The 11,020-nt window shown below is 34.5% G+C and overlaps 3 protein-coding genes and 1 long non-coding RNA gene across 4 annotated transcripts; 3 read left to right on the forward strand and 1 right to left on the reverse strand.

Moving 5' to 3' along the window:
- Positions 1-1,038: 1,038 nt before the first annotated feature.
- LOC123869161 lies at positions 1,039-2,255 on the forward strand. Its single transcript, XR_006796821.1, has 2 exons — positions 1,039-1,320; positions 1,437-2,255. It is a non-coding gene; the product is annotated as an uncharacterized LOC123869161 (long non-coding RNA).
- LOC123869132 (tRNA-dihydrouridine(20) synthase [NAD(P)+]-like) lies at positions 2,111-5,716 on the reverse strand. The gene is made up of 6 exons (XM_045911883.1): positions 5,371-5,716; positions 5,059-5,197; positions 4,006-4,338; positions 3,451-3,738; positions 2,526-2,685; positions 2,111-2,449 (listed from the first exon to the last, which is right to left on the reverse strand). Exons 1-6 carry the CDS (start codon positions 5,522-5,524, stop codon positions 2,171-2,173), a joined length of 1,353 nt encoding a protein of 450 aa, XP_045767839.1. The 5' UTR covers positions 5,525-5,716; the 3' UTR covers positions 2,111-2,170.
- A 471-nt stretch (positions 5,717-6,187) lies between these two features.
- On the forward strand, positions 6,188-7,648 carry LOC123869146 (peptidyl-prolyl cis-trans isomerase-like 1). Its single transcript, XM_045911909.1, has 2 exons — positions 6,188-6,576; positions 6,692-7,648. The coding sequence occupies exons 1-2, from the start codon at positions 6,506-6,508 to the stop codon at positions 7,134-7,136; spliced, it is 516 nt and encodes a 171-aa protein (XP_045767865.1). The 5' UTR covers positions 6,188-6,505; the 3' UTR covers positions 7,137-7,648.
- A 971-nt stretch (positions 7,649-8,619) lies between these two features.
- Positions 8,620-10,555, forward strand: LOC123869154 (COP9 signalosome complex subunit 9). The gene is made up of 3 exons (XM_045911922.1): positions 8,620-8,718; positions 9,835-9,907; positions 10,410-10,555. The coding sequence occupies exons 1-3, from the start codon at positions 8,650-8,652 to the stop codon at positions 10,445-10,447; spliced, it is 180 nt and encodes a 59-aa protein (XP_045767878.1). The 5' UTR covers positions 8,620-8,649; the 3' UTR covers positions 10,448-10,555.
- Positions 10,556-11,020: the final 465 nt, after the last annotated feature.

An 11,020-nucleotide genomic window follows, 5' to 3' on the forward strand; every position in this document is an offset into this window, starting at 1 on the left:
AGGTTTAAGCGTTTCATTTGCGAATAGGGACAGCCTGTGGGGACAGCAAACGTTTTGATCGATCCATTCTGTTTGACTGTAGGGCATGTCCTGTATACAGACGATAAGCACCAAGCCTGAGGTCTTGCCTTTTTGATAATACGCGAGAGTCCTAGCGGACTCACAACATCTATAGTGGCTCTACACTCGCGGCGCGAACGGCCGCGAAAGCCCACGACAACTGCGAATAAGGAGTGTAGATGTTATTCACGCTTTCGCGTTCGCGTTTCGCGCCTTTCCCCGATCAGTGTCGGTTTTTGGTCCGCGACAAAGGGCTTGCGGCGCGCGAACGTGAACGCATCGTCAACGTCACGAACAAGAATTTTCGGGAAAAAAGTAGCCTATATCACTTGTTAGGTCTTCAATTATGTCTATGCAAAAAATATCGTCAATGCGTAGCTCTGTTGCGGCACTGCGGCGTTATTGAACGACAAATGCGTGAAAGATAGATGCTATCCCGCGGGAACTGTTTGTTTTCCGGGATAAAAAGTAGCCTATGTCCATCCCCGGAAAATATCCTAAGTCGGTACCAAATTTCATTAAAATCGGTTCAGCGGTTTAGCCGTGAGAGCGTAGCAGACAGACAGACAGACAGACAGACAGACACACTTTCGCATTTATAATATTAGTATGTATTAATTATGAGAATATATCGCGAAGTTATTATGAATATGAAGAATATTATGGAATGACTCTGATATTTAAAAAAACAGTGAAATTCAGATTTTTTACTTAGCAATACCATACAAGGGGACAACATGACCACAGAGCATGACACTTCACAAGTAGCGGCGTTAGTTCCAATTTTTGCCACGTGCCAAGAGAGCTTTGTCGGTCTGTACTAATAGGTAAATGTTTGTTTTTTATTTTACGGCCCTAGATACCTAGCCTTGGAAACACCGTATATGATTCATGCCCTAGTCGCGGGTAACATTAGAAACGGGTCAAACCAAGTTACCAAATAACAGCGGCGAAAAAATAGGTCTTTAAAAGTGTGTTTTTTTGGTCCGCGACAACGTGAACGCATCATCAATGTCACGAACAAAACTTGCGAGTGTGGAGGGACACAGTTCAGGCGTGGATCGCGGCATACATTCACGGCGTGAAATAACGGCGCGATTTCACGTGCGAGTGTAAAGCCGGCTTATAACGTAGTGATTACATACTCTTTGTTAATGTCATTGTCAATGAAAATTCCTATGAATTAATAGGTATTTGTGAATTTCTGAATATTTTTTGACTTAAATGGATTTACATCACAGATTTACATATCAATGACATGTAAGGTTTAGCTAATTAAGCTAATTATATTATTGCTTTAGTCAATCAATTATGAAAATTGAAATCAGTCAGTGGAAAAATCGCATTCGAATTTTAATATTTTTTCGTGTTTCCAGTGCTACCAGATTTTGATGAAAAATAAATAAGTGCGTGAGCAAAAAAGAGTCACGAATAATGGATACTTCTAAATATAATGCACCAAAATTGCCAACTATTCAAAACATGTTAGAAGACATATCTGATCCTAGTGTTGTACAGCGGGATGAAGAACTAAGGATATCTAATAATGACGACGTATTGTTTGATGCCTACAGGTGTTATCTCAATATTAAAATGTTGAAAGAAGACTTGAGTACACAAAACAGCCTTAACACTGAATTGGAAGATTTGAATATTGAGCTTGTGCAAAATATCGAAAACATGAAAAAGCAACATTAGAAAAATCATTTGTTATGGTTTTTGTTCAGCTAGCATTTATTTCTATGAAGTATGAATGTTAGTTACCACAATCGTCAATCTTAACTTGTATCCTTTGGTTGAAAATACTGTCGTTATAAGATAGCTTTTGCCCACAACTTCATCCACCATACAAAATAAATTAAATATAATTATTACAATATTTTAAAGCATATGAAGCCTTGGGTTCAGTATAGCCATATATCAGTTTATTAAACTGTTCATCTATGCTTAAGGAATATTCATAATAATTTAAGTACATGTTGTTGCTTAAGCATGTCATTTTTTGGTTTTAACATAAAGCCATTCGCTAAAGAATTGAGAGGTGCGTCTAGATTATAATTTATTGAAAGTTTAAGGTTATAAATAAATCAATATTTATTTATCTTTGTTCTTATTTAATTATACTTCCATAGTTTATTAAATCTTCTTCCCTTATTACTTTCAAATGAAATAATGCAACTAACGCTGCTCCTTGCTCTGCAAATTTTTTATTTTTCTCCCAAAATGTTGAAGTGTATTTCTGGCCATTGAATGTAAGGACTGAGCAAAATAACTTTTCTATTTGATGTGTTTTATAACTTGGTAGGTCAAAACCATTTTTTCCAGCCCAGGTATGTAACTGACTTTTTGGCAAATTGGTATCATTAAAACTAGCCCGAATAAAGCAAACCTAAAAAAGGATATCATTTTAGTTACAATATTTATCATTACACCAAACAATATAAAATTTACATTATATTTTTTACCTTCATTTTAATTACCCCATCAAGATTTATTTCTTCAACTTTCAACTTTTTATTTGGTGGCTCTAAATCATCAGGGCTTACTTGCCACCTTCCTTGAATACCATTTTTTTGATATTCACTTTGTTTTTCTTGGCAATAACTGTCCAAATCCCATATAGCACTGAAAATATTAAAACTGTCAAAACAATACTGATAGGGAAAATGGTAAAACAATCTTTTTCTTTGTTTCATTTAAACATGTGCTACACGGTTTCAAACGGCGGTTTGAAACAGTGTAGATAGTTGTTTTATGCCAAATTTCATTTGACCTTTAAACACCCTTGGCAGCAAGGCTTGCGTTTGAAACCGCTGTACGAAGCGTTGGTTTTAAACTTGTTTGAAACCGTCTAGCCGCTTGTTTAAAACCTCGTGTACGACAGTCACCTACCTATATACATGTACCCTATATACATCCTACTCTATGACAGTCACGTTGCAGCGGCGAGCGCAGCCAGACGTACGCGACGACGACGTTCTCAAAATGAAATGAGAAGAAGAAGAACGAGAAGTAGTTACAGAACTTCTTGAGCTATATAGAGACTTGCGCTGCCTTTGGGACTTAACATGCGAGTAGTACAAAGACTCGACACAGAAAACTTCTAAGAAGACTTATTTTTCTTTCTTTTTTTTCTTCAATTGCATACAAAAGAGCAAGATACAGCCCAACTCTTTGTTCTTTAGATAGGTAAGGCGCCATGACGTCGTTGTAGTGAATATACGGTGCGAGCGTAGAGACGTCCTATTCACGCAACGTTCTATAAAAACTGATGGTTTCAAACATGTTTTAAACCGTGTAGCCGGTAAAGCGCAAATCTGTTTTTTCTGTTTCAAACCGCCGTTTGAAACCGTGTAGCACATGCTTTAACATGTTAAAGCTCTAATATACCATATCTGTTCTAATGTTTGGCATTCAAGAAATTTCCGTCCTCTAGGAGTTTCTTGCAATTCTCTCAATATATTTTGAATACAATACTTCGTGTTTGATGGTGAATTATCATAGTCAACTGCAAGTTTTAGATATTCTTTTATTACTGTGTCCATAGGTAACATTCCATCTTTTCTAAATATAGAACAGTTCCATTCAGCAGCTCTTGCAAGCATTACACTGGTACAACCAGACATTTCTTTAAATTTTAATATATCAGCATACTTTTCTATTTCTTTAGAACCACCACTGAAAAGTTAAAGTTATAGGCAATGAATTTAATTAACTATTTCAAAAACGTTCTTAATTAAAGCCTGACTTCTCCTTCTTAATAAACTAGTTTTTCTATCGCTTGGTATAGTTTAATATTGTACTATATCTAAATAAGGGTGTCTGGAAGAGATTGCTATTTAGTGATAAGACTGCATTTTTGTACCTACTAACTCATTAACACTGATTATAAGATTTATATTGATTTGTAAAATTCAATACGGTTATATTGAGTTTTTAACTTACTTGGCTATGACAGGTATTGATATCCTTTCTGCCACATATTTTATAATATCAGTATGCACAAAATGTTGAGGCCTTTCATCCTTTGTCCTACCGTGAATAGCAATGGCACTTATTCCAGTATTCACCAGCTTTTTAACAACTTCTAATGTTTTCTCTGGTGTTTCAAATATTCTAATTTTACAAGTTACTGGTATGGAAAGATTATTGACCAAAGTCTTTAAAATTTGGCAAGCTTTATCAGAATTTTGTAGAAGAGCAACACCCATGCCACCTTTGATAGAAAATTCTTTAGGGCATCCCATGTTGATATCAATAGCAGCTACATCATTTTCCCTAGAACATGTGAGTGTACAGTGTTTTTTTTCAAGTGGGACATTATGGGGGAATCTGAAACACTTTATTAAAGACCAATTTGTGATGTTTTATTACAATATGATGAAAATGAAACAGTCAATTAGCAATAAAAAAAACTAGCCAAGCGCGAGTCAAACGTGTGCACTGAGGGTTCCGTACCTTGGAAGGATACATGTATTATTTTGTTGTTTAAATTATCTTCAACTGTTAGTAATCACAAAATATATTTTTTTAATTTCATAACTACAAACTAACAATTTTTGGACTTCTTCCTTTACTTGTGCTGTGGGACTTTGCTTTTTGCCAAATTTTATGATTCTTGGTCAACAGTAAGTAACCCATAGGCTTCAAATTATTTGAGTGTTAAAACATAATATTATGGCCTAAATGGTCATATTTTTAAATTGTGTTGACGTTAAAGCTAGTTTTTATGACAGCTCCAAGGGATCATAGATCTAAGTACTTATGATATTCATTTCAACATGATACCTCTATGCATCTGATAAAAAGACAGACAACAAACCATCAAAATATAGGAGTTTCTTTTGAGGTATGGAATCCTAAAAATTAGTCTATTTTATTCATTTTTATGTAGAACTCGTGCATGATTAAAAAATTAACTATGTATGCTAAAATTATTTTTCGACAATACTAATGAAAAAAACAATAAACCCATACTAATAAGCTGTATGAACTTACAGAAGTTTAGCGACTTTTAATGCTCGCTCAGCACTACAAGTACCAAGCTGCAAGACTACTTTTTCTTTTTCTTCTAGACAGGTTCGGAAAACTATTGTTCCATCTGTTTGATCCACAAAGTCAACTGTATTAAGAATATCTAGAAAAAAAAACACAAGAGTTAGTATAGTGTAAATTATTTAGGAACTGAAAACCATCTAAATGTAAAATATTGATATAACATTAGTGTTGTTGTTAATATTAATGCTAGGGCATTTAGTTATGGCTATAAACAAAATGACCAATTTTATGGTTACATACAAAAGAACATACCATTATACCTGCGTTTGGAACGTAGAAATTTCCAGTCTATCAGTTCTTCGGAATACACTATATCTGCACCGTAGCGAAGAGCTAAAATTCGCATGGGTAAAGTACCAATACGCACCATAGGTGCTAGGATAACCTTATTCTCGTAAGATAACATGGTTATAACAAAAATATTTCGTGGGTCCTCGTAAATAACCAATTTTGTTTCTTATGAGACGAGACGAGAACACAATAAACTCAACAAACAAAATCGTCAAATAAAAGGTTTCTTTGAAAACAAGAAAACAATTGTTTAGAATTTAGACACCTATCACCATTCACCATAGTGATTACATACTCTTGTCTCTTTGCCTATCATTGTAATCTGTATGTAAAAAGTGCTCAATATAGTAGATAATCTATGTCCTGTGATGTACTCTGTGTCACTGACATAGGTTTTTTTTTTTTTAATTATTTTACGGCCCTGGATGTGATAGGAATTATTATCTCATAACCAAGTGATTTTTTTTCTCTCGTCTGGCTTTACAAAGATTTGCCAATGTCACGTTTGTATTGGATTATTCGCATGAGAAGACGCAGATTTTGTTTATTTTCATTTCATTCATTCAGGAAAATCAAATGAAAATAAAAAAATCTGCGTCTGCAAATATCGTGCCAATGACTTGGACAGACAGGGGAGCCAACATAACGCCATAGGTCTATGCTTTGCACTCTTTGCTCATATGGCCCTGGATATCAGTCTTTTAAACTTTGTAAGTTGAAAGGAAAGCAGCGGTGCCCTAAACCTACCTTCTACTCTTTGATAGGAACCTATTGTATTTGTATCTGCTAATCTCATAGGTTATATTCACAGAGTACAATTGTATATTGGTTGTATTTTTCGCTCGATTGGTTGACTCAGGTTGACTGGACCGCCTAGGGTAATAATGTTCTGTGGACTGGACAGTGAAAATAATAATATTTTTGAATTGGAAGTGATTTATAAATCCATGATATAAGTACCTACTCCTAATTCCTATGGTGGTTCTAGTTTTTTATTTCAAAAGAAACTTGGCTGTTTAAGTGGTCATTAACGAGCCAGTGAAACTTTATTACTGTTTTGTATTCTAAATATTTAAGATAGACACTTTAGTCCATTATGCTGGGCTATGCAAACGCAGGTATTCCAGATAAATCATGGCAGCCACCAGTTGCAGTATTAGAAACGACGTAAGTTGCAGTTTTGCAAATAAATTAAACTTTAAGCAATCACTAAACTTATGAACTGATATTGTACGTACGTCACGTACCTACGATTACTTATTAATCTTTTTCACAATTTCAGGATGGGCACAATAATCGTAGAAATGTATTGGAAACATACACCAATGACATGCAGAAACTTCATGGAACTTGTGAGAAGAAATTACTATAACAACACCAAATTTCATAGAGTGATAAGAGATTTCATGATTCAAGGTGGTGATCATACTGGTACAGGCAAGGGTGGTCAATCAATATATGGGCCACAATTTGATGATGAGATTACATCAGATTTAAAGCATACAGGAGCAGGTATATTGTCTATGGCAAATGCGGGCCCTAATACAAACGGTTCCCAATTTTTCATAACCTTAGCACCTACACAGTGGTTGGATGGCAAACACACTATCTTTGGGCGAGTTCAAAGTGGAATGGCCGTTGTGAAAAGAATAGGCTTGGTTGAATGCGACAAAAATGACTGTCCTGTTGATGATGTGAGAATTGAAAGAGCTTACATACCGAAATAAAATCACTCTAATAATATAATAATGTTTTAATATAGTCACCAAAGCACAACAGATGGAAATGTTTAAGTGCGGAAACCAGCTCAGAAAGAAGAAGAATATACTCACCACTCATACCAATAAAATATGATTTTTGCTCAGGTCTCCAGCGTTTCTCTACACGCAGCGTTTCTCTACACGCTACACAAAAATGGCTATACACATTTCGTTTGTCCTCTCCTGCTTAGGAAAAGTTTTGTGATTTCTAAAAAATTTACAGTTTAAATGAGTTTGTTCGAAGAAGACTAGATTTCAGTTTTAGCAATAGAAGATTTGGTTTCGAACAGACTAGTTTGAGACAGACCCTAATAACTGGCTTGAAATTTTAATAATATAATATTCAGAATTAATAATAAAAGATTGATTTGGAAAAGGAAACTTGGTGTCAATGTTTGATTTTATGTTCTGATGATTGAGCATCCCAGTTCCCAGATCAATAATAAATTTATAAAATAATAATATTATTTCTTGACTCCGCTCCATGTTTCATTCAAGTCAAAAGAATCTCTTGCAACTAAATAAGATAGCAATGTTGAATGAAAATAAATCTATGTTTATTTAAAACGACAAAGTAATTTTTTGAAAATTGCCGCGATTGCGCACTACCCTGCTCCTTTACCCGCGCCGCCGCGCTTGCCGCGCGGGGGTGACCGGTGAAATGTGACTCCATAGTTTTTTTTTAGGTGATGTCAATCAGTGATGAATCCATTGATATAATATGACGAGTAACCTATTATCTGTATCTATGACAGTAACTGTTTAGATGATTAATTATTATGCCAAAAAAAAACTATTCGCCAGTTTTTCGTTTTCGTTTTTATTTCTTCATCCAGGTGTCTAACTAGATCTTCATAAGCAAGGGAATCCATATATACATTTACTCTTTGGGGTATTCGGAAACCAAAGTAACTAGTGAAGTTCAATCATTGTAAAGCTTTTTGAAATGGCATCCTAAAACTGCTTTATCAATGTTACCCGTTTCTACTGTAGGTCTATGCACAGACCACGAATCCGGGGTCTATGCATGATATTTTTTTATATAACTGATTTTACGGGTCTGGGTTCCAGCCTTTTTAAGCCTGGTAGTTTAAAATTACAGTGTCATGAATTCAATGCTGCAGTATATTTCTTTCTTGGCTAATCGCACTATATCCATTCCATCAAAGAGTATGTATGTAATCACTACGTTATACATTCCATTAAATATAATTTTTCTGTCACTAGATAAATAGTTATCGAGTGACAGAAAAACCTAAAACCGACAAAACGCACTTTGAACCATAGATAACACACTTTATACCAGAGGCTTAAAACGTTATAAACTCTTTGGCAAAAAACGTAGTGTACTGGTCTGTGGTGATTATATTCTCTTTGTCTTTGGCGTTGTTTACTTGTTTTGTTTAAATTACTGGTCGGTGTTTGTTTACATATTTATACAGTCAGTTGAGATAATTTTCGATATCTTCTATATAGAGAAATGAAGCCGACGGTAGCTGCAGACGAAATGTTTCCTGAAGGTGTTGGACCATATATGGATTTAGAGGAAGTATGTAAAATTCGTCTGTCATTTCCCATTAATTGGCCAGCGTGGTGGACTATGGCGTAAACCCTTGTCATTCTAAGACGATGCCCGTGCTCAGTAGTGGGCTGGCAATAGGTTGAAGATGATGACGTAAAATTCATTATTGATGTGGCTTTGAGTTAGTTGATAAAAGTTGAGGTTATGTTTACATTTTTAGCAATGGATTTTTATGTGATAAACATATGGGCTCCACTATAGAATTGGTCACCATCAATTTGATTTAAGAAAGGATAAAGGGAAGTAGAGGAGGTAGACCTGAAATCCTAGTTAAAATTTCACAGTGAGGAAACCTTTTTAAGGATTTTTTTTTTCAATATTATATGCAGTAGTGTAATTGGAATAAATTAATTTTTGCCAAAACTTTTAGTGTTAAGTTAGTTTTTTAAAGTTTAGTAAACATTGTTTCCATGGTATTTTTAAACACCATTATCCACATGGACATCAGCCTTATCCAGAAGTAGGTAACAACCTACTTCTAGATAAGGTTTATTGCTGATTTCTTAAAAACTGTACGTACCAGTTAGAGACTTCATTTTACTTTCCCTGTAAAGTTTCCATAAACCTCCTCTAACAACTATTTATTTCAGACTTTTAGTTTGGCTAATATGGAGAATAGATTGTATAAGGAGAGAGGGATAGTAGTTTTTTGTTACATTTTCCATCATAAGTCAAAAACTAACTGGTTTAAATATAAATGATAAAATCTATTTTACAATTAGCGAAATAAAGCCCCTAATTTAATGGACCCACTTGCTAGGTAATTCTGTTTATGGGCCGCTTTTATAAAAATAATATTTTTTTAATTCTTTCATTCATTACAAAGTTGGGCAGGCATTATTTCCAAAACTGTCCCAAACAAGACAATAGCATTAATATTACAAACGGACAGCCATAATGCTAAGGCCAATAAATCATAACTTACCACCAAAAACTTACATAATATGTTCACCAAAAGAGGAAAAAAACAGGTGAAAATTATGAAATTATTTAAAAAATTCATATTCTTACCATAAACTAACATAGCTACCCGTGCAAAGCCTGGGCGAGTCGCTAGTTTAAATGCAACTTTTTAATTTCCAGGCTGGAGGTCCTTCTAACTTGCTGATGGACTTGGCTGCTAATGAAAAAGCTGTACATGCAGACTTCTTTAATGGTATTTTTATAGAGAAATTATTCATAACAAGTTCATTAATTATAAGTAGTTAACTCATTAATATACTTTAATGCATTGTCTTGGGGTAAATGTGAAAGTTAATTTTTCTACCAATACTAAGTTATTGTCTTAATGTCTAAAATGTTCTGTGCTTCTTTATACTGTGATGATTCTAAAGTTTTATTATAAGTATGGATATAGACTAGCAATATAGATTCCATGTAAATAAAGTGAGATAAATAGTTTTGGAGATGAAGGACGGAACTCCATAGTGGGCAATATCAAATCAGCGGCGATCAGTCTTTTTGGTATCGTAGTGCAATTAAATATGCAATATTGTAATATAACACATTTATCTATGGAATAGGTAGGCCCACATGTGCCTACAAGGTGGGTCAACCAGTTATATAATATTTTAAAATATGACCAATGACCGGGCCCTGTCTTTAATAAAATATTATGGCTAAAAGAATAATTTCAGCAAAACAATTCTTTGTTTCAGATTTCGAAGACCTCTTCGATGATGATGACTTAAAGTGACGCCAGTTTTTAGGACTGTAATGATTAGCTGCTGTTATGTTAGATTCTAATTAATATACTTTATTTAATAACATAATGCAGTGTTTTAATAAAATTGATTGAATAAGATATTATTGTGGCTAATTCTGTTGTACTATGTACACAATCTCTAAAGTAACAGATCTAAACCTTTTCATATCGATGGCTGATGGGTCAAATCAAGTGCCAACCTTTTAAAGTCCTTCTGACTAGCGGAGGCCCAAGAGGCCACATAACATAGTGATTACATACTCTTTGGCCACAGTGGATGAAGGCAACGGGACGTAGGCGACGTAGGTTGGATCGTGGCCTGCCACCTTGGCAAAAAACTAAAAATTCCGTGGACGTTAATCATTTTGAGTGGCCAACCAATCGGAAACATGTTTTCAAAAAACATTCGAAATTCAATTCGATCACATTTTCAAAAACATTCGGAATTCAATTCAGTAACTTGGTTTAGTTTATGACTCAAAACGATTAACGCCCACTGAGTTTTTTATGTTTATCATTACATTGAGTATCAAATCAATGTTTGTATGGGATTACATAACAGAG

Source organism: Maniola jurtina, chromosome 1 (assembly GCF_905333055.1).
Source record: "Maniola jurtina chromosome 1, ilManJurt1.1, whole genome shotgun sequence".
Classification (NCBI taxonomy): domain Eukaryota; kingdom Metazoa; phylum Arthropoda; class Insecta; order Lepidoptera; family Nymphalidae; genus Maniola; species Maniola jurtina.

What these genes read in the sequence shown, in the direction of transcription:
- LOC123869154 (XM_045911922.1), top strand. Translation starts at nt 8,650, where the DNA reads ATGAAGCCGACGGTAGCTGCAGACGAAATGTTTCCTGAAGGTGTTGGA. An exon ending in CATATATGGATTTAGAGGAA is followed by an intron (nt 8,719 to 9,834) that starts GTATGTAAAATT and finishes TTTAATTTCCAG; the next exon opens with GCTGGAGGTCCTTCTAACTT. An exon ending in ACATGCAGACTTCTTTAATG is followed by an intron (nt 9,908 to 10,409) that starts GTATTTTTATAG and finishes TCTTTGTTTCAG; the next exon opens with ATTTCGAAGACCTCTTCGAT.
- LOC123869132 (XM_045911883.1), bottom strand. Translation starts at nt 5,524, where the DNA reads ATGTTATCTTACGAGAATAAGGTTATCCTAGCACCTATGGTGCGTATT. An exon ending in TTAAAAGTCGCTAAACTTCT is followed by an intron (nt 4,339 to 5,058) that starts GTAAGTTCATAC and finishes CACATGTTCTAG; the next exon opens with GGAAAATGATGTAGCTGCTA. An exon ending in CAAACATTAGAACAGATATG is followed by an intron (nt 2,686 to 3,450) that starts GTATATTAGAGC and finishes TAATATTTTCAG; the next exon opens with TGCTATATGGGATTTGGACA.
- LOC123869146 (XM_045911909.1), top strand. Translation starts at nt 6,506, where the DNA reads ATGCTGGGCTATGCAAACGCAGGTATTCCAGATAAATCATGGCAGCCA. An exon ending in GTTGCAGTATTAGAAACGAC is followed by an intron (nt 6,577 to 6,691) that starts GTAAGTTGCAGT and finishes TCACAATTTCAG; the next exon opens with GATGGGCACAATAATCGTAG.